Here is a 23,767-nt window from a genome sequence, read left to right on the forward strand (position 1 = left end):
CCCTCTGCATATTCAGCCACGCGGTGGCCTCGCGTTCCTTTTTCGTTCCGCATCGCGAGTGGGTACAGAAAGGGGCCACTTTTTCGTGCTCGTCTCAAGGGCAGTTTTCAAACTGAAAGAAAATGTAGGAGCGTTGCGTCATAGAGAACACGCTCAAGCTCTTCCGAGATCTGCGTACCGCCAGCGGTAAATGGTATATATAAATAGCTCGCTGTTATTATGCCGGCGGATGCATGGCGCGCGGTAGAGTTGTCTAACATAGTGCGCTGCCGACCGAGGGGTCCCTGGTTCGATTCCCCGGTCGGGTGCTTTGGAATTCTTTCTTCTGATTTACTGTTGTTTGTCCCTTTTTATATATTACATACATGTACATATACGGGACATGACAGCGACGGCAAAAATCCACCGAGAGTGACCATATAATTGCTATCGCAATAAAATAAAAATTAAGAAAAGGAGTTCAGTGTCACCGCTTGGGTCCAGTTACAAGCAGCTCAGTTACAAACATTTTTAGCCTAAAATTTTGCGAATGCGGTCCCTGATCCTTTTTGCCTGTTATTGCAAAGATACCCCCACAACAACTAAGCGACGAACTAGAATAGTGGTTAGCTTCAACCTCATTTAATTTCATTCAGCGCCAAATGACTACTTCCCACTAAGCCCTTACGTTTTACTAAACTATACAATAATGATACCGCTCTAAAAATCACGTTTTTTTAAATGGTAGACTCGCTTTTGACAACACGGGCGAAATTCGCAGTACTTCTTGCTCGTAATTCTTATTTGCCATTGGCTGAACCTTTTCGTGGGAATTCATTTTTATTAAATAAATAAATACCAATGTTAGCATTCGATGAATCCCTTCTTTTATTGTCACTTTGTGCTAAGAGCTTAGAGTATGAAATCAGTAATTATGTATTAATAACAAACGCAGCTGCTTAGTTATTTTGGGATAAGACTGGATCAACTGCTTTGAGCGACAAGTTGTGCGTTTCTAATGATCTCATTAGACGATAGATCTTAAAGTTATGCCAGTAAGCAGTGCCGTTAACTGTAGATAATGAAACTAGCCCCTTGGCTTTCGACATTTGGTCACTTTTCGTAAATATGTCGGGGAAACCCGCATTTAATTGAGCTCATGGCGTCATGTACAGCCTCTAGCATTTTTAATATCGCGCGAGCGTCGACCGCACGCAGTATCAGCGCCTTACAACGGCGATAATCTGCGAGACTGGCAGCAGTACGCACAGGCGCACGAAGCAGCGCTAGCGCAAGCGTCGTCTGCCAGGCTGTTCCTTTCAGGATGAAACACTCCCTTTCTTTGTTAAAGGCGCCCGGAGTGCGCACAATCGCAGATAGAAACGTCACGAACGTTTTGCTTTTTTTTTTATTTCCACGTTTGCGTTCAACAGCATGCGCTGCTGCCAATACTAGCACTCATCGTTCTTGTGTATTACTTTTTTTATTCAAATTTCTCTGCGCATCAACTTTGAGCAGTTTCTTTGACTGCAATCACAGGAAAGATCAAGAGAACATGCATCGGTAGATCACGGTTTAAGTTGTGCGCATGGTTTTGTTCACACCGCTTTTGTTTTCCTTTTTTTATCTAAGGAGACTAATACAGTCATTTTGGTAGGGTGTGCATCGTCCTGAAAGGAACAGCGCGGCAGACGACGCTTGCGCTAGCGCTGCTTCGTGCGCCTGCGCGTACTGTTGCCGGTCTCGCAGATTATCGCCGTTGTAAGGCGCTGATACTGCGTGCGGTCGACGCTCGCGCGCTATTATTAAAAATGCTGGAGGCTGTACATGCTGAAGCATGACATCTGGTGCCGCACCACCAATACCTAGGACAATGGATGCCGGTTACCTAAAAGAATAACTGGTGTTATTTGCTTCGGTTGGATTATCGCTGTCACGAAATGCCATGTTTTGCTGCCGTTCTGCGCATACCAGTTGCCATGAAATGCCTGTCACACGTGAACAACCGCGAGAAAAGGATTGCTATGGTCGTGAGCGTTGCAAGAAAGATTATTCACAATCATGCAATGTGATGAAGGGTCTGCTGATACACTGCTCACCCCTCCCTCTGGCTCCTCCTGTATGTTTTGTTCCCAGACCAATGGGAGGCCAACCTGGGCCATCGAGTCATCGATTCGTCGAATACACTTCGACTGCAGAATAATGTCTTCAGCCATGTCCCACAAAAAGTATAAACGTTCGATTGGATATACTGCACTGACCTTGATCGTACCCAGCCAACATAGTTACCCGCTGTATGCACAGGTATATACGTCACTTTTACCTCTCTACTACCACCAGACCAGTGACGATGAGGTCAGAACTGTCCCACGTGGCACGGATCAAGTCGTTGTTGTGTATGGAAGGCGTTGTGGGTCCGAATCCTGGAAGGCGGTTGTGTCGTACCGTGTTCCGAACGTGACCCACCGCCGATGGAGTCGGTGCGAGCGCCCACGCTGTCCTGCGAAGTGGCGGTTGATGGCCCGGGGCCAGAGGAGCGATCCCGTGTCTGCCCGAAGGCTGCTCGCTCGAATGCCAGTCACTAGGGCCGGTAAAGTGTCCGCCAGTTGTGTCGACTACAGCAACGATCGATGTAGTCTGAACTCTGGTCGGATGCAACCGGGGTCGTTGCGCCCCTGCAGAAACTGTCGCGTCAGCACTCGCTTCCCCGCGATGTTGTGCGGCGGGACCTGCAGGGGGCCAGCCTCCGCACCACTCCTGCTTCTTCCAGCGAGTATTTCTTTTATTTACACGCACAGAGTGTCTACAGGCAAGCTGTGTATGGCGAGGCGAAACCGAAGTACATTCGTCCTAGTGCGCAAAATACTCCTAGCGCGTATGAAAAATTCGAGACCACGGGGCGCCGCTGGATCCACCGTTTCGACAGGTGTGGAATTGTCTTCTTCAATGCTGCGTCTTCTTGTCTTCTTTCTTTCTTGTTGTCTTCAAGCTTCCATTTTCCTCTGAACTTCGTCCCAGCGCGTACGTGCCACAGAAATTGGACAAACTCCACTACGCACCACCGTTCCACAAAAAATGAATAAGGGAACACACGGACAGAAACACCATTTATGAACTGTGTACAGATGTAACCAACAATTAAGAAAAAGTTTAATGAACCGTAGGGATAAAACAAGTGATAAACACCGGACTCTCCCGCTTCAGCTTCGCTGGTTGGCCGTCTTGATCACTTACGAACTGTGTCTTATTCCATCCATCTCTAGCTTGGGCGCTGATCTTTTTCTCCTTTTCAAGGCGAAAGCATTATATGCCTCATTAAACGTTAAAAATGGACGTAGGCGGCGTCAACATGAATGATTAAATAATCATATTAGGATGACGTCACCATATGACGTCATTATGACATCGTAGTCAACCAAAGTTTGTGACGTCTATGACTTCACATACCGGGACGTCGCATGATGATATCATGGCATTACATCGCTGATTGGTAAAAAGTGGGTCGATCCAGGAGGCACTGCAAAACCAAGTGAGGTGCGAAAGCTTCTAATGCCTCCGATCCCGGAGGCAGTGCAGAAAACATGTTGGGCTCAGAAAGCTTTTGTCTGAGAAGAAAAAGAAGATGGCTTTCGCCTTTTAGTCGTCTTAAGGAATTTGCTACGGAAGACAAAGAGAATTGAACGTTAAGAGCAACTTAATTCAGTTTATTTATCAAAGCACCCCTCGGAACTTCACTGACCACGGCTAGTGAATGCGGTTCCTCATCCAATCCCGACCTCGCAATGCGTGTACCGAAAAAGAAAATCGAAGGAGAAGAAATAAGAAAAAAGATGACTGATCTTTCCTTCATAGGAATCGTATAACACGAAAGTGAAACGTGTGTCGCAGAGTACATTGGTATATGAGAGCTTGTACAATGTCTATAGTTGTTTGGCAGATATAGCACCGCTTGATGTGGACGCACTCACGTTGACGCCTTGTGGCACATCTCCGTACCGACGACTAACGCCCTTGCGGTAGGTGAAGTTGTCAAGATATGCATGGACACGGATATGGTGAATCCCTTACGGTAGCTGAAGTTGTAAAGATATGCCTGGACATGGATATGGTGAATCCCATGCAAAGGTGGCATCAACAAGCGCACAGTAGACACTGATCCTCGATATGCACTCCTTCAAAAGGTCGTGAAACGCGAAGAGAAACGTGACGAGCGTCGTGTCTTCCCTCTAGCTTGGCCGTTAATTCTCACAGGGCGAGCGGGGAACGCGGTGCGACAGCCAGGCGAGCGTCGGAGAGCTATTTTTCGATATAGATGGATGTTATGAGCGAGGCTTGGGCTCAAGCGGCCACCTCGCGGTGTGTTAAAGCGTTGATGAAATTACACCTCCCCTATTGGCAACGCGCCGAATGGGACGGTCGCAGCAACGGCGCGTTGCCGGAGCTAAATGGGGAGGCAACGAAGTTGCAACGAAGTTTTTTTTTTTTCAAACCTGGTGGCACACATGTCACCACCCCTTTGTAAAGGGGACGTCCATAGGATTCACCGCCCCTTTGTAAAGGGGACGCTCATAGGATCCTTTCAAGAGCACTGTGAGAGGAAAGCGTGAAAGATAAAAGGCGCGTTCATTTAGCCTCCGTTATGTGTTTGGCGGTAGCTGAGTGAGCTAAACGCCCGCCTACCATCGTCGAGGGTTTCACTCCTGTCAACCAAACTTTGCTCACATAGTTCCGTGACGGAAATACGCCATGAGAGTCTTGGTGCACTCCGGCATAAAACACCTTTGTGTAAAAAAGGAAGCGGGGATTAGTCACGTGAACAGGACACTCCCTCGCCTCAGGTAGTTAGTGAGTACGCAGCGATTCCGCACGCTAGTCGAGGCAGAAGGAGTGAGTGTTTGGTTGTGTAATAAAGCCTACGTCTTGCTAACAAGAGCGAGGTTTATTGGTTTGTAACTTCACCAATAATAAATCTATTTGAAAAAAAGATATTTCGTTACAACCCTTCCTAGATGATATCTTACAACCTCCTATGCGAACTCCAAACATGCAATGAGTGCTGGTGAGAAGTCATAAACAAGGTCGGCGTGATACACCATATTAATTTTGATCGTCCCAATGAACTTTGTGTCACCATGTTCTTGCGCCAGCATCATAGGAAGCTAGGTTCGTGACGTCACGCGAATGTTACGAGTACATGCGGGCAGATGTCGGCAAAGTCATGAGTCGGCTCCCTCAGGTTCATTCAGACTCAGATCGAGCCGTGAGTGTGAGTCTGAGTGAGTCCAAGTGAGAAATATTTTGGTGAGTTTGAGTCCGAGTGAGTCTGGTTGAGAAGAATTTTAGTGAGTGTGAGTCCGAGTGAGTCCGGTTCAGGAGAATTCTGGTGAGTCTGAGTCAGAGTGAGCCCTAAGCAGAAAGTATATTTCTTGAGTGAGTCTGAGTGAGCTCCACACATTTTTGCCGACCTATGGTCACGGGTCGTCTGAATCCTGCGAAGCTGCAATCTCAGCCTGTAGCCCTGCTGGCCATCCTACCCGTGTACGGTGGCTCAACCTATTGGCTGAGTTAACAGTCAATTCCGCACCTACACCGCATTACCAGGCTTATACACCGCATGAATATGGTTGCTTTATTCGCTCAACCTCGGACCACGAGCAACAACTTGCCACGGGGTTTGCTTTACTCTCTCGTTAAAAAACAACATAATTTAGCGTGTAGAGCAACAGCCCTGTACTACATACCTTCCTTTAAAGAACGCTATGTAGATAAGCGAAGAGTAAGTATTGAGGAATGTGAACAGGAACATCTTGACCGTGAAGCTGTCTTCGTATTCGTGTTGCGTCCTTGGACACTCTGAAAAAAAAATAACGTTGGCGGAGTTCACATTGCTGAAGTTCGTATATGCTACGACTGACGGAAAGCGTTCCCTGCACTGAGAGATCATTTAACTAATTAAAAGCTTCTAAATTACAGGAATGATCATATTTAGGTTTGTGTAATTCTGACGTTACAAGGCCTGTGATACACGTGCTGAACACCTGTAGCTCTACGCTGAGGGGGCGCAGGGGTTTTGTGATTGGCAATTTTTTACATTTCAACATTTTTAGTGCATGAGCAACGAGTTGTTTTCTTCCCAGGACTTCCTGTCGAGTCGTTACCTCCCGTTTTTGGAACATTCAGAAAATGTGTTTTAGAATAGAAAACTGATACGAAATCAATGGTTCTGGTGCAAGGCAAGAGTTAGATACATAATATATCGGAGCATAATTTTACTAAAGGGCCAATTAACAGTCATGATAATTAAAGTCAATTGAAAGAGTTTATTGAAAACGCAGACGCCTTCCACGTGAGAAGATAAGATCGTTGCCGCACCTAGCGGAGCAGATCTCAACAATGCGCTTCTTTGTACGTGGCCTCAGAGATCAGCCTCGACAGTACGTCGAAACGCAATAGTATTAACCCAAGGAATGCAGCAGAGAACACGAACGGCGATGGGAGAGTGCCGTTAATCGGAACTTAAGTCAGAGATTGGGGTGGCCTGCTAATTTTTCCTTTTATTTGTGCTTTATTTACGTCGTCTGTTCAGTACCGTGGTTGGAGTCTACAAGGACTTGAACACAAAGTTATGTAACTACATTTCGAGCTTTTCGCAGAGCTCGCCATGTGAAGCCTCGACAAGAACAATAAGCGATCACTACTGTACGAGCATGACGTAACAACGGAAGTATAAGTGACACGCGAAAACGGTCAGACAGAGAATATCATAGAATGCGTCCCCAGCTACACTAAGACAAACGGAGGCAATGAAACGAAGGGGCTAGATGTATTGAGACAGAGAGGTTATCAAATAATGTACAGTCGGATACAACTTTAGAAGTCCGCGGCATTTCCTCCTCAAAGGCGGATGCACACGAGCCTGCACCAATGGGCGCGCATTCCGGACTGACGTCATGAGCCGGACGGCCGGTGGCTCCGCCTTCGGAGAACATCGGAGCGTGCATGAACGGGACTATTTCTTTAGTCGCGGTGGCGATCAGCTGGCGCGCTTTGGTCGTCTGGGCGGGGCTTATCTGGACTTCTTAAGTTATATCCGACTATACCGCTGCGCGAGCGTCACTGATACAGTTTGACTCGGCGCGCCCAAGAACGGCATTCTGTACAAAATATTACGGAAATTATACTGTGCTTCTTTAGCTGTTCTATTGCCTTCAGTGAAATATCTGGTCAGATGTTGTCGAACAGAGAGGATGTATCATTTTTCAAGTAGAGGAGGCAAACCACTTTGTCTTTTAGCATTCACAAACAGTATGTTGTACTTCCTGCGAAAGCGAATAAACATCAACTTCAATAAAATTAAATAAATGACCCTAAATGTTTGCGAAAGATAACCCTACAACCGCGACCACAGATTAATTCAAAGTTAGCTCTAGCTCAACACTTACAGCTTTCGCGCGATGCGACTTATCAGACGGAACCAAACGTGGACTGCTTTGCCAAAAAGCGCACATGAAAGAATTAACAGTGCAGAAGCTCCTACCTATTTCAGTCAGTTGTGTCGCTAGCCTTCGGTACACCTGCGGAACAATAGCACAAAAGGCCGCTGTGAGGGAGCAGAGTTGTAGATAACGCGTTACAAGTAAGTAATCGATGACTTGTAATCAATTACATTTTTTTTGTCATTTTGTAATATAATCTATCACTTTCTCAAAACTGCAACGTTCCGCGTAATTGAATTGTATTTTCCTGTAACTGATTACCGATGATCAGTTACTCGTTTTTCTTCAAAATCAAGTTGTAACCAATCTTCTACGGCAGTTATCGTCCCGCAATATATGCGACCAATCTGTAGGGACCCCCGTCTTGTCAGACAGGAAGTCCCTACAGAGCCTATTTTTTTTCACCTTTTCCTTGGGCTTACCTGCTACGGCTGGCCCGAGCGCCAGCAACAGCGAAGAGTGGCGCTTCATAGAGGACATGTACATTATAGCATGGAAGCACTGCGCAACTACGAGCTGGTGCGCAAGGTGTTCCCACGTTTTAATACGGCCTTTTCCTCCAGCGCATGCATTGAGAGAGTGTTCGGTGTAGCGGCTGACCTCTTAACGTTCAAACGTGGAAGAATCAGGGGCGGCAACTTTTAAAAACAACTGTTTATAGTTAACAACGTGTAACACTATATCACAGAAGCCGGTGTAGGCCTCCCAGCCTTCACGAAAGCCTACAACCTTCTGTCTACCATCCAAGCCACAGCAGTTCGTCGTAGTTTGAGTAAACTTGTGTTATTGTGTTACGGCAATAAAATTTTGAAGGAACGTAACGCAAAAGTTATCGATCACATTTCTGTGATTGCTCAGTTACACTTCTGGGGCTGTAATTGACGACTGTAATCAATTACATTTCAAAAGATGTAATTGCAATTGTAATCGGTTACTTATTATCTGTAACGTGTTAGGGAGTTACTTTGCGCTTAATACCTAGCACCTTGAGATGACTATTGCTGTAAAGGAAAACAGTGTTGACATAAAAAAATTGCAGTCACTGGTTTCCGTTTTTCTTAAAATTTGAGCCCGTATTCCTGCTGAGTTTTGAAAACAGGAGGTCATACTAATGAGTCCCAGTTTGTACATTGTATACATATATTTATACGTCGGGTGCTTATCTCTACAAATCGCGGATCATGCATGCCTTCAAGTACTGGCCTTGAAGGTTCTGCGCACAAACAGCTGACCGTCATTATAAAAGACTGCTGTAGCGAATTATGGGTTCTAGCGAACTAGATAGGAACTTTGATTCGTCACGCTTCATTTCAGCGACATTTGTTCTTTTCATAACGAAACCAAAAACGCGAGAGCCGCCGCGATATGGGCTGTAACGAAGAAATATTTGGTTCGCGCGGCGCTAAAAATTACAAGGGCGGCATGAAAAGCAAAATAAGTATCGAAAGACATTTCACAGTCACCTCATTTTTAATCGCCTGAAAAATATTGCGGGCATACCGACCACGCAGCGTACAAATTGCACACTTGACTGGTTTCGCCACCGTATGAACAGAATGGAAAAAAAAAAAAAACTTTGGAAACTCCCGCCACTTGCGTAGCGTTAAATAAAGGCAAGCGCAGCAACATGCCGATTTCGGTGTCTGTGGTCTATAGTAACGCTTCTTTATATCTAGAGTTACCGCGCGAACTACATTGCCGATTTACTAAGCAGATTTTTATCGTTATGGCTACAACGAATATCGGATTTAACGACGACCCAATTTATGGTCCCGATGCTACATCGCTATAACGAGGCTTGACGGTGGTATATTTAAAGCGATTTCGTGTTTTTTTTTTTTCATATAGACTTGAGTCTTTGACCCAGGCACCAGCTAGAGCAAGTATGCATAATCTTGCCCCCGTTATCAGCTGTCGACGCTTCCAGCACCGGGGCTGCAGAGTGGGTGACGTCACAGCTGATGGCGAGCATGAGATAAGCACAAGCCTCGTGTTATCGTGTTTGTTCGTTTTACTTCCCCATCCACCCCTGGTCAAAGATGGCTGACACCTAGAAACGATGAAAGTCCTAGTCTTTAGACATGCATTTGCGCTGAAGAATAGTTTCCATTGCTGATGCAATAAGCTGTATTTGTGGCCGCACCTTGTTCATGAGTATGATAACGACGAGATTGAGCGTCGAAGCGGAGACGGTCGTGAACACGTGGGCGTGGGGGCGCAGCCGAGGCCTGCGCGACATCCATCCGAGTGTGATGATGCGATAGGCGATGATGGCGAACACAGAGCACAAAACCAGGCACAGCTGCAAAGTGGGAGGCAATGAGGAATTGACAAAGTGAGCTGCTCCAAAGCGCGTTAACCAATCAAGCGTTATCTGGGACATTATAATTGTTGTTTAGATGAGAGATGCTAGTGAATCCAGCGATTTTATTTGGGAAGAAAGATTTTGGTCAATCGCGTCGAAATTTAACGATACCTGCAGTACATGCTTGAACACGATGGCTACAAGTCCTAAAAGTTATGCGTTATAATTAAATATAATTAACGGCAGTTTTGTAAACTGCACCGGTCTTGTGATCCTTTCGCGAGCTAAACTACGTAATAATAAATTACGAGTGTTAGTTAACGTCGCAGAGCAACGCACTAGCCGTGCGAAATGGACTCACTTTCGACAGCGCTGTGTACGAACCAGGGGTGCCTGGTATTACAAGGCCTGCCAAATTGATTCACATAGAGAACTTGACTCTTTTCTTTTAAAGGGGCCCTGCAACACTTTTCCAAGTAATCATCGAATGATTTCATTAAAGGAGTCTATTGACTAACGAATCGACTGCCGCAAACTTTTTTAGAACCCATCAAGTACGAGCGGAGTTACAGGGCTTTGTCGCACGCTTTAAGCGGTTTCTGTCTCCTTTCGTACCAGCGAGCGCACAGAAAACGACGCAGGGTGGATGACAACGGGGCAAGAAGCTACGTCCATTCGTCAGCGCGCGTCATGACAATGAGCACTTTATTTTTTTAGTTTTCTTCGAGCGCGCCGCTTACATTGTGCGATACCGAGCGAGCGCGTGGGCATGTTGCGGCATCCCGTGGCGGCCACGGTAACTAAGCAGCTCACAATGCTGAATAAGCCTATGGCTGTGGACTTTGGGTTGAAGGCATCATTTGTCGAGAGAAGAGCGAGCGATTTCTAGCTGAATGTGCGAATTAATTTTAAATTCCAGACCAGGTGCCGCGCTATAATGTCTGGCTCACATGTTCTCAGAAGCATCAACTACCAATCGGCAGCGTTTTGTGACCACGCTGAAGTGTTAGAGGACCCCTTTATTACATCCAATGCCGCGCTGCCGTTAACGCGCATTTGGCTTCTTTACGATTCTTGGTGTATATGTATCCTCTTAAATATACCATAGGCGTGGCCAGTGGTACGGTCACACGGGTTCAAACACCTTCCTCTCTTCCCACAAAAGATTTAGTTTGCGGGTGTATACACGCACATATAAACACACACACAATATATATATATATATATATATATATATATATATATATATATATATATATATATATATATATATATATATATATATATATTGAACCAGAAGAACTTTTGTGCAAATGATGATACACAGGCTTAACAAACAAAAACAACTGCTTCATAATCAACTAACGCTGCGGCCGGTGGACGGGTGAATCACGCCCGGTGGACGTCAGAGTGAATATGGTTACAGTGCGCCATGATTTTTGAGCCATTGGACTGTGCAGCAGTGCTGTTTATTGCGACAGCAATTATACGGACACGCTCGGCTGGTTTTTGCCGTCGCCGTCATGTCCCATAATATATATATATATATATATATATATATATATATATATATATATATATATATATATATATATATATATATATAGGACATGACGGCGACGGCAAAAACCAGCCGAGCGTGTCCGTATAATCTCCGTCCACTCCACCCAAAAAGGGACCTGGCTACTCTCACGGAATGTAGTTAATACGAACTTGCACTAACCATAAGCAACACGACGGAATTGGCAGCTGCGACCCGTGCTGATTTCTCCCAGAACGGCACATAAGGTTCGTATATCTGCATGGAAAACGTGCATATGAGTTTGTATCATAAAAAGAAAAGGAAGCGAGCCCAGCCTACGGTTCTGAGGAACTGGCTAAAGAAAGTTAAATTGTTCAGGGTCTGGTCAACAATAATTAGTAACGCTTCTGAGGCTATTGAAAGAGCTTCAGGTCTACGCAGGCACTTAGGAAGTTAAACATCTTAACTTGAGGAGGCAATGAAACTGAGAAATCTACAAGGAAATAACACAAAACAGCGCTTACCTAAAACTGACATTGTAAGAAGGCCCACACGTGTTTGATGTTATGTCATCTCCGACAACCACAGTTGCTCACATCGATTACGTCATTTTTAGCGCATGAACAAACAGCAAGAATACTGATGAAACGTACAGTGTCGTCCACTCTTGGGGTGAACACGGCTCAGCGTGGCCGCGTTCTGAGGAGCGCCAGAGCATGTAGCGCGGCCGCGCATCTAAACGAAACGGCGCAGGCGCACGGGAATGCGCTGCTCTTGCTGTACTACAGCGAAGCAATCGCGGGCGTGCTAGCACCGGCCAGCACTGCTGCAGACGATGCGATGTAGTCGCTCCTGTGGGTTCTTGTGTGCCTGCGCCACTGCGCTTTCATGCGCGGCCGCGCTGGATGCACTGGCAGCACTGGCGCTCCGTAGAACGCGGCCACGCTGAGCCGTGTTCACTCTAAGAGTGGACGGCACTGTACATCCTTGCACTGGATTATGAAGCGATTGAATGATCGAAATTTACTCCCATACATAGCTATTGAAACCATGCTTACTCAATGCGTTTTTTTCTTTATGTGAAAGGACTCGGTAAACTCGCTCGTGTGGTGGCTTCCGTGCACGGCAAGAATTATACTAACTTTAGATATTGGGGCGCACCAATGTTCTGAACAATGCCAAGTAACATGCGCACACGAATTGCCTTGTAACGAACGCTTGTGTTCATACAAGCCTATATTTAAACAGCGACGTGTTTTACCAATGTTAACGTAACGTGGCCGATAAAAACCATTAGGAGTGTATGGTTCCACAAGGTGAAGACTCATGATATAGACAAGCTGAAGAAGCTACATTTTCCTACTAAGGTTATGCGAATATTCGAAACTTTCGAACATCAAATCGAATATACCACTGTCCTATGTATTTGCTACGGTTCACAGTGGCCTGAAATAACTGTACGACACACCCGAATTTCTGGCTTAATTACGAGGCATTTTCCTAATTAGTCGAATGGTTAATATATTCTGAGTTTTCCTATCTTTAATGTTTTCAAGTGCGCGTGAGCAAGCGGGAAGCAAGCGGAAGTTCGTTTAAGCTGACATAAGTGGCAAAGTCGGAATATATTTTAGCCTACACACAATCCTGGGACCGTTTCTCTTTATACTTTATGTTAATGAGATAGTCCGGATTGATGAATCAGCCCATTACATTATATACGCTGATGATACGAGTTTTTTTTTCAGGCAGATGTAGCAGCGAACTAGGTAGTCGAGCGAACAACGCACTGTCTAAAATTAATTCATGGGACCAAGTAAACTCCCTAAAACTAAACATAAACAAAACAAAAGCAATTTTATTTCACCCCCGCCACACACCATGTTCAGTTTCCGATCATTTCGTTAAATAACTCAGAAATTGAAGTTGTCAAAAGTTTTAAATCATTAGGCGTGTATTTTTCACAAAACATGACATGGGATGATCATGTGAACCATATTATTACTAAACTATCTCGGATAATCGGCGTTATGCGCCGCCATTGCTACTACTTTCCAGTTTCAGTCAACATGCTCATATATAACTCCTTGTTTTCTTCTTTATTGAATTATGCCTTTCTTGTATGGTCCACAACGACAACTGTAAACATACGCAAATTTACCGTCTTGCAAAAGAAAGCTCTACGTATAGCCTGTAAAACACCATATCGCTCCCACACAGCAGAATTATTTAAAAAATACTGCATCATTCAGGTTGCATTAATACATGATTACAAACTCAGTCGTCTATATAAGTTCGGTTTATTGATAAATAATGATACGATTGCAAGAATAGCAAGGTTAGAAAAAATTTTCCCGTCTATAATGTATGTCAACCTGAAGTGTGGTACATGCCGAAATGTAGAACCAATTACGGAAATCAAATGTTAAAGTTTCAACTGCCTACACTTCTAAACCGCATAACTAAGGAACATAACATTGACATATCAAGGATATCACCAAAACAACTGCGATTAGTCTTTGTATAATGTGATGTGGCGACTACCTTTGTTTTATGCCTGTATTGTAATCTTTTATTTTGTTTTTGTTTTTTAAAGCACATTGTGAAGCATACTTTTCTTTAATTTGGTTCTATTTTGCCGCACGTCGTCTGTGCTACCCTGTGTACTAGGGGGTCAGGGCTACTTAGGCTGTTCTCACAGCTTTTACCTGCCCTCCTCGTAACGTGTTCTTGTTGCGGAATAAAATTTCAATTTCAATTTCAATTTCAATGCCTATCGAAGTGCTAACACATCATCGTGACATCGCACTCTTGCATGTACACCTGTCACATGCTGCCAACATTTATAAGCGGTACTGAATTTCATGTTACTGAAAACAAAGTCGGCGCACCTGAAGCAATGTATGCGAACATAGCTCGCATATGTGTTGTGAAATTTGCGATGCTTACTGAAATAACGCTAACAACACTGTCTCCATATTCGAAATACAATTTATTTGTTTGATTGTTTGTTTGTCTTTTGACTCAGTATATAGTATACCCTTTCTTTCTGAGATGACAGCGACAATAAGTCCTGTCAAATCGTGTTATTTTACTTTGATGGCGTTCTTACCATGGTCACCGGATTTAACTTGTATAACTTCGCCTGGGCCTCGAACTCGGGGTACACAACGTCCTGTGGAAAGATAGTTGTGGTTGGTAAAGGAGAGCTAGGTTGCCATGACAACCCGTGCACTGGTACTGGCTGACACGAGAAAGGGGTGAGAGAGAGAGAGAGAGAGAGGCGTTTCGTGGAAAGTTAAGAAGGCGACAGAAGAAGAGGAAATGAAGGGACACGCAGTGATATCGTTCATATTTTGTAGTGAGGAAGAAATGTAGTTGAGCAAATATCTAAAACATATGGGCGGTCTTGCATCAATCATAATTATTAACATGTATATTTTTCTAAAAAAATGAATGCTTCAGTTAGCTTGCCGCCTAAAAATACTCATATTCATAAGAATTGATGGCAGAATAAGAACGAACACGTGACATCTGATGTATTTTGGCCCAGTATATGATGATGATTGATAATGTTTAATGGCGCAACTACATCTAGGCGAAGGAGTGCCGTGAAATCTCTATGCTTGATTAGGATGTCTCAGCAAATACGGTCGTAGCTTTGCGCTCAGGCCTAACCCTGTTGTCACTTCTGTGCGCCACTTAACTGCATTCTGTAGTTTTCTGGTTTCGATCAGTAAGAGATGCATCGATAAACAAGGAATGAACACGAGTTACACCACCTGCGGGCAATCTGTACAAAATTAAAAAAATCACGCGGTGCAAAAGGATGAAGATATTATGTTATCAAGGCGTCCATCCTCACTCGTAAGAGAAAAAAAAAGAAACAAGGCTGCATCTTACTATTTTCGGATAGTCCTGATTAGCCACGTATAAACTCTCTATAAATCTACCCGTTTACTCTTTCTGGAGAATGTATACTGTCTTCGGTGAGTCTCTCGAGGTTCGGCTTTCCGAAAGAGATCTGACGTGTATATTTATATAGATTTATATAGCGAGCGATAGAGTTATATAGTTATATAGGAGGTACATAGTCTTCTTTTCTAAGAGCACTTTTGATTAAATAAAAAAAAAAGGGGTTGTCAATTTACTTCAGTTCCACTTTCACTTCATACTCGTGAAGCTTCTTTGAGAAAACAGGTAACGTGACTTGGAGGTCGCCACGCTTCTCACCGTAAGCGTATCGACGTCATCCAGCACGTGCCACTGCAATGCCAGGACGCTCTGACGACGCTTCCATAGCTCCGTGAAAATAGTCGCTGCGAACATTATTACGAATTCGGTAACCAAGGTTACTTTTTACGCTTTTCTTGAACAAGTTAGAGTTATTGTAAGTGCTACCTTTAGGTAGCGGAGTTGCGCGTACGTCCGCCTAGCAGTCACTGGTATGCGGTGAAGCCGCACTCCGTTTCTTCAGGTCACATGTCCAGCTAGTCCTTGACTGACATCCATGTCATGTCACCGACCGGCGATGAACATGACTGGCGATGACCAGTGTCAATCCAGTTCGCCGAAGCTTCGGCAGAGGGAAATACAAAAATTGGCCCGAGCATCAGCTTCTCCGCAATGCACGGTCGCTAGCGGCGTTTGGAAGACAGAGGCGCAACTCTGCTGCCTAAACGTGGCATATATACAGTAACTGGGTGATTCCACATAAGATCGAACAAACGATGGCTGGTCGACCTCTCAAATTTATTTCAAAATTTTATATATTATTGCCTGATGAGTGGAAAGAAGAGATCCGCAATTTGTTTTGCCACCAAAAATTTTTTCGAACCACAGGAAATCAATAATGACGAAGAGGTGGAGTGGAGCGCTCATCCACTCTGCTGTTTCAACCAACTTTCGTTATGAATTACACAAAATATATTAAAGTTAGGCAACTGAAATTTATTTACCTAAATATATGCATGTTTTTGCTTCTGCTCAGGTATTTGTAGTTTTTGTGTGTAGTGCAGATGTTTTTATAAAAAACCTCAAAAATGGCCCAATCGGCAAAATTTTCTTTACTTTAAAGGTCTTTATCTCATATAAGCCTTGTAGCAGAGCGACAAAAATTCTGCATTACGTTCTTCGCATGCGTATCTACCAAACTGCCAAATCTTGTATTTATATAACTTTTCAGTAAAGAGATATGATCAGGCTAAGTTCAAGAAAACACCGAACAATGAAAACTTCTGACGACAATTAAAAAAAAAACCATTTTTTAAATTTCTTAAACTTTGTCCACTTATTATCCTCCACATCAGCTTTCACAATCATTAAAAACATGTTGCATAATGTCGTTGCACTAATAGTTACGGCCCCTCCAATAAGACCCTTATTCAAGGATGGGCAATTCCGACTTCTTGCCCAGCAAGTGTATAAAATGCAGGCAGGATTGAATTTCTTTTTATTAAAAGGTCAGCAGGTGCCTAAAAAGGTATCGCCGGCACTGAAGACGTTAATTTTGAAATTATTTGGTCACTGCAGCGGCCACGAGCGCGGAGCTACCGAGTAGGCGCGCGCGCACCCGAGATGCTCGTTGTAAGAGACGGCGCAGTGAGAGCTCGTTCTCGCGTCCTCAGACCGATTGTGTTCGAAACAGCAACACCTCTCGGGTGACTTGAACGCACGCGCACTGGAGCTTCGCTATTCTATCCGCCCTCTGTTCGCATCTCAGCTAGGCGCTGATAACACGGCGAAGATGGAAGCAAGACGAAAACTCTATAAGGGAGCTATGAGCGCTCGCTTCACGCACGCTGCTGCCACAGAAACTGCGCTGCGCCAGTTGCGATCAGTGGAAAGCATGAACGTGGCGCTCCAGTGGCAAAGCAAAACATGGATTGTCAAAGGAAAGAAAAGCAAAACTATCGGTAACCGGATGCGCTTGTCTATATTAGATGCCGGCAGCAGACGGCGTGAAGTGGCCGCGTGTTCGGTGCGCTGTTCACACTTCATTCGGCGCGGATAGTTCTTGTGCTTTGCTCTTACTCTACTCCTCCTGTGCGTCTCATGACGAGAAAGTATAGCTCTGAATGAGTCTATTGTGGAGACTACCTTTCGAAGCGCAAGAAGCTTAAAAGAGTACTGACACGAATTTAAAAAAAAATTCGGATTGTTGCTCTAAATAAAAATACTGGTGTCGAGAAACCTAAAACGACTATTGTGGTGCCTGGGAATGCATCCTATATTTTAATTAGCGCCACCTTAAATAGACACTTCCGGTTTCGATATCGAGGGGGTGTCTTCTCAGTGTCGTTTCATAGCAGTGTGACGTCACGGAGATAGAGAAATTCGCGACGTACTAGCGGGAAATCCGTCATCTGCTCGTGGTGCAATAGACAACGATGAGTGAATTGTCGTCCATTGACCCTGACAGTGATTTCTACGATTTAGGCTTCATGCAGGACGCAGAACTCGCGAACTCGGAGGAACTGTCTTGACTTGTCGGGATAATGCCCTTGCAGTGTGGCTGGCTTGCAAATGCTCAGCGACGAAAACTTCAAAGTCAAATTAAAATATTTTATACGTGTTCTCCGACTCCAGTGTGTGGACAGCGTGGACACTGCATACCAACGAAGCAAAAAATGTCCCTTTTGCGATGTCTCAAAATCGTGTCAGTACTCCATTAATTAATGCAAAGAAGCCAAAATTTCGCAGAGTTACCTACCCAGACATAAATGCTTTGAAGGAACGTTTAACGCCCGAAAGATCAGTGAGTGTCAGTGAGACGGACTACTTGTGCTACGCGTGCTTTTGCTACCACTGCAATGAAAGATCTTCACGGAACGCACTGTATAACGATGACATTCTTATGACCCCTGAAAAAGAAATCGACGCAATTAACCAGATCACTGTGACTACTGGTGCACGTGCGTTCAAGTCACCCGAGAGCTGTTGCTGTTTCGAACTCAATCGGTCTGAGGACGCGAAAACGAGCTCTCACTGCGCCGTCTCTTAAAACGAGCATCTCGGGTGCGCGCGCGTCTGATCGGCAGCCCCGCGCTCGTGGCCGCTGCAGTGACCAAATAATTTCAAAATTAACGTCTTCAGTGCCGGCAACACCTTTTTAGGTACCTGCTGGCCTTTTAATAAAAAGAAATTCAATCCTGCCTGCATTTTATACACTTGCTGGGCAAGAAGTCGGAATTGCCCATCCTTGAATAAGGGTCTTATTGGAGGGGCCGTAACTATTAGTGCAACGGCATTATGCAACATGTTTTTAATGATTGTGAAAGATGATGTGGAGGAGAATAAGTGGACAAAGTTTAAGAAATTTAAAAAATGTTTTTTTTTAATTGTCGTCAGAAGTTTCCATTGTTCGGTGTTTTCTCGAACTTAGCCCGATCATATCTCTTTACTGAAAAATTATATAATTACAAGATTTAGCAGTTTGGTAGATACGCATGTGAAGAACATAATGCAGAATTTTTGTCGCTATGCTACAAGGCTTTTTTGAGATAAAGACCTTCAAAGTAAAGAAAATTTTGCCGATTGGGCCATTTTTGAGGTTTTTTATAAAAACATCTGCACTACACACAAAAACTACAAATACCTGAGCAGAAGCAAAAACATGCATAAATTTAGGTAAATAAATTTCAGCTACCTAACTTTAATATATTTTGTGCAATTCATAACGAAAGTTGGCCAAAAGAGCACAGCGGATGAGTGCTCGACTCCACCTCTTCGTCATTATTGATTTCCTGTGGTTCGAAAAAATTTTTGGCGGCAAAACAAATTGCGGATCTCTTCTTTCCACTCATCAGGCAATAATATATAAAATTTTGAAATAAATTTGAGAGGTCGACCAGCCATCGTTTGTTCAATATTACGTGGAATCACCCAACTCTAGAACAAGTGATGTAGTTGCGCCCTCTGCTCAGAGGTCCTGACATCTGTTTTACTCTTTGTTGTTATTAATTTTAATGACAATTGTCCTAACGACGGCAGGAAAACCAACGTTTAGCGATCAAGTTTAAAAGATGGCGAGCTTTTATTTAGATTATATCGTCATTTTACTAACGTAGTGCGCGTTATGTCTTAAGAAACGTTCATCACCGAATGCACGACGTTAGCTTTTTAGTAATAATGAAGTCGCCATTGTGTACCTCTGTCGAGGAATGTAATAAACACTGGCACTCATGGAAGTACTGTAGTGTATTTTGCCGGTGTGTCGCTCCCATTGCTCATCATTTCATTAAATCGCAGCATGTTGCTTTAACTGCAACCTGTATTTCTCTACGAAAGAAAGAGGATACATTCGAGAGGCTCAATTTTTTTTCTCTTGGACAAAACTAATGAAACACAGAATAATGAAACCAACGCGTAATTCGAATGTTGTGGGTTCAGGATCCCACCCACTGAAAGGGCGATTTTAAGTACAATTTATTTTCTTTCAATTTAGATCAAAATCATTCCACTACTGTTTAAAACAACCAAAACAAATAATGCCCCTATGCTTTTTTTGGCTTAAATATATGTTGGGTTGAAGACAATTAAAACAACACTCTGACCACGATTAAAAGCAAATAAAAGCACGACGTTTCGGCCCCCGTACGGGAGCCTTGTTCGCAAGTTCACAAGACTTGTGAACAAGGCTCCCGCACGGGGGCCGAAACGTCGTGCTTTTATTTGCTTTTAATCGTGGTCAGAGTGTTGTTTTAATAGTCTTCACGTCTGTTCCTGACCAGACGGGTTTCCGTCCAAATATCGATTTCATATGTTGGATTCATAACCTCTTTTCCTGGCCACGCAAAACTAACGCTTACTGAGACATGAGAATGAGTAAAATTATTCGCACAATAGGTTTCAGTCCGTATGGTTTCAAGGCTTGCTTTACATTGAAAGTTGTGATACTTAGCGGATTCAAGAGAAAAGGAAGTGGCTGCGTTTCTGTAGCCACAAGAAGACACGCAGCTGTGAGTGCTTACTAGCTTTATAACACGTGCTTGCAAAAAAAGCAAAACAACACAAAACAAGAAAACAAAAAAAAGAAGAAACAGCATTCAGCATTGTCTACATATAGTTGGTAAAAAAAAAAAGAAGTCCAGTTCTTCGCTCAGCATTGCCGCGGCAAACAGTGGTTAATTATGATAAAGCGTTCTCAAATACTATGAAGGGAGCATTTCGTCAGCTTTTTTATTTACATGGTAAAAAGACAACCAGGCTGTGGGGAACGGAAAAACAAAGCTTAAACAGCCACACTTACCCCACAAAGCCATAAATATCGCAAACATGACGGTGGCTCCATTGTCGATAATGTAGATGAACTGCAGGGAGAACGTAGGGATGGTCAATAAATGTTTTTCATCGATTAACAATTAGTGATTAACTGTTTTAACCACCGATCGATTAATCGCTTTCGATGAGGCCTGTTTAACTGATTATTCATTTAGTCGACATATTTGGTGGACGCTTTCAAAAAGGCTCAAACACAGCTTATAGTGATGTGAGGCTCTGGAAGGCGCAACAGAAATTGCGCTACACTTTTTAAGCAACTAATAGATTAATCATTCATCGATCAATATTGTCATTACTAAGCGAATGGTGACAGTGAATGGTGTGTGCGGTCATAGTCTACACAGCCTAAAAGTATCTGAAGAGTTTTATGAATTTGTGAAAATAGTTTAAGCTGCAACTAGAATAAATCATTCTTACCATATTGGAGAGTATTGAAAAAGCTGTCACTAAAGATAAACGTTGTGTTGGAAGTACAGCGCTGTTTGTGTCTGCGTTGGGCCCCCCTTTCGCATTCAACGGTATCTGGTGCTGTCTCCCTGTACGACGAATAAGCTACTTGCCCCCCCCCCCCCCCCCCCCCCCCGAGCGCGCTTCTCGACAATTTCTCATTGTAACACGTAGTGACGAGATCGTTATGACAGGTATTTGCCGTTTATTCTTTTGAGATTTCCTTTTTAGATGGAAATACTTGCCGTGCGAAGTTCACATTTGTGGTAGAGGTAATCGTAAGGGCAGGTCCTGTTGCATGCTGGACACATAATAAAGTCACCGGCGATGCTCCGGTCGCAGACCTCAATGCTGCAAAGTAATGAGGAGTGAAGGCACGGCCAAGCTTTGTCAGCGAGTTCTCCAACTGATAAAAATCGGAATGATAGACGTGATAGGTTTCCCAAAATTTAAATACCGACTCTTATTAATACATAGTTACGTGATGTTCTCAAGATAGATAGATAGATAGATAGATAGATAGATAGATAGATAGATAGATAGATAGATAGATAGATAGATAGATAGATAGATAGATAGATAGATAGATAGATAGATAGATAGATAGATAGATAGATAGATAGATAGATAGATAGATAGATAGATAGATAGATAGATAGATCGGCTGAGGTGGACTTGTTAGGACAGGGTGCTACTTTTGCGGGGAAGAGTGTTGATCATTCAACGCGAACTTGAAAAATAACCTCTGAAAATGTGGGAAAGAAGGGAGGAAATGCGTGGCGTACACCTTTTCTTTCTTTTTCGTAGTGTCTTTGCACAACGGGCTAAATCCCTTAAGATGGTTTGAAATTTGGACCACTAAAGTGATTTGTGATAGCGAAATGTATTCACTGGCTCTGTTTACTAACTCCTGTGCATAACTACGCACACAAGTTGAAAATGTTATAAGGTTTGCGTGCTAACGCGGTTTCTAGAAGTTGTCCTCTAGTACACACAAAGCGAATTCCCCAGGCACATGCCTCATCAGGAGGAATAAAACACATTTGAGAATGGCCGACGCGGAAGCACGCATGTACAGACGCTTGATGCATTTTCGACAAGGTCGATCATTTTCTCGAGAATTCTCTTCGTGGATCACATGAAAGTCCTGGGCCTTATTGCTCGAAAGAATCGCCACAAAAACGTTGTAATGAATCGTGTCTTCGTCGCAGTGGATGAGGTGGTACATCTCAGCAGAGTGAGGGAACGCAAGCAAAGCATGAATGAGAAGGAGCTGCACCAAAGCACCCACACCTTTGTCATCACAAGGCTCACCTACGCGTTTCCTTACCTGCGTCTTCTCGAAACCTAAAGCACACAACTCGACCGCCTCATACGCGAAGTGTACAGGGTGTACAAGGTGTACCTCTTCAGCAGGGGATTGCACCTGGAAGATATACTGTAGCAAGACAACAAGATGGACGAGTTAGTTTTCATTACACACTAGCCAGATGACCAGAGAAGTGGCGGAATCACACAACTTGAAGATTAATGGGGGCACGTACATAAATGAACCTCTGCTCATTCTTCACGACAAAGAATTTCTCTATTTAGGTCAGTCATGCTAAGCTCATAAAAAAAGTGTACTGTGTGTCCGGCGCATATCCGCTTTTTTACATATATACGTGTGATTTTCATGAATATATTTTAGTTGCCAGTCAGTGCGCTGCCGTGTTGTTCTTTCTATGCGCTTGTAAAAAGTTACGCTGTTACGCGAAGTACGTTGTACCATGGAAGAGCTTTGAGAAGCACACCGCACGACGCAGATTCACCGACTGCAAGGAAGCGAAACCTGAATCCTGAACTTAATCGGGTACAGGGTATTCCCAACAGGCAGTGATGCAGCCACCATTACCCTCGACAACAGAAAGAGATTCATCATCAAGCTGCTGCCAAAGAACATGCAGGCAGGTCATCACACGGCAGATGGAACGCAAGAGCTCAAACATTGCACAATACCCACGGGCCCAACTCCGAACCACGGTAGATCGACGTTGCTCAGTATCACTTGCCAACTATCGCGTACGCAGTCAGCATAATTACCCTTCCTAAGACAGACAATACCGCCAACGACCAATATGCGCGCCGTGTTGACAATTAGAACGAAGGTTCTGTACGTGCACCCGACTCGGCGAAGGTGGAAGAAACGGCCATTGCTTTCGCAGGAGCGGCCGCACATGCGAGCATAATGAGCGACTCAAAGATCGTGATATCAAACTTCACTCGAGTGCTCCTCGAGGGTAAAAAAGAGGGGCGAACTAACAGACAGAGTAAGGAAGAAAAAAAACGACGAAACGACGACACAGGAAGCACCTGTGCATCCATGTGGTCCATGTGGCATCCATGTGGTCGTTCCCTCTTTAGCCCATGTCTGTTGATGAACGAAGATGAACGCATATCAACCATCTGAAATTCCCGTTTTGCGCGTGGAATTTCGGCCCCAAACACGCCGCCAATACGCGTCACCTGCTCTCCACCATACAACGATGCAGTGGAGAACCATATCCAGTTGAATTGATGTGGACCCCAGCTCACGTAGAAAACCCGGGGAATGAGGGAGCTCACCAATGTGCTCGATGATTCGCCTAACCGAGCGGTGGGTCCAGTCTCCGACACAGGGGTCCTGGTCAGCGAGCCACTGACCATATACCCCGATAATCCACGATGCTACGGTTTCGCAAGATGAACGAAACCACCACA

The 23,767-nt window shown here is 44.1% G+C and overlaps 1 protein-coding gene across 1 annotated transcript in view; it reads right to left on the minus strand.

Annotated features, from left to right (window-relative positions):
• LOC119403265 (anoctamin-4) overlaps positions 1–23,767 on the minus strand; it is a 152,862-nt gene that overhangs the window by 9,218 nt on the left and 119,877 nt on the right. The window contains exons 17-24 of the mRNA XM_049418248.1: positions 21,274–21,379; positions 20,550–20,610; positions 15,533–15,618; positions 14,412–14,474; positions 11,504–11,578; positions 9,619–9,777; positions 7,517–7,553; positions 5,721–5,832 (exon numbers count right to left, since the gene is read on the minus strand). Coding sequence (XP_049274205.1) covers positions 5,721–5,832; positions 7,517–7,553; positions 9,619–9,777; positions 11,504–11,578; positions 14,412–14,474; positions 15,533–15,618; positions 20,550–20,610; positions 21,274–21,379 — 699 coding nt within the window. The remainder of the gene's footprint in view (positions 1–5,720; positions 5,833–7,516; positions 7,554–9,618; positions 9,778–11,503; positions 11,579–14,411; positions 14,475–15,532; positions 15,619–20,549; positions 20,611–21,273; positions 21,380–23,767) is intronic.

This window comes from Rhipicephalus sanguineus, chromosome 8 (genome assembly GCF_013339695.2).
Source record: "Rhipicephalus sanguineus isolate Rsan-2018 chromosome 8, BIME_Rsan_1.4, whole genome shotgun sequence".
Taxonomy (NCBI): domain Eukaryota; kingdom Metazoa; phylum Arthropoda; class Arachnida; order Ixodida; family Ixodidae; genus Rhipicephalus; species Rhipicephalus sanguineus.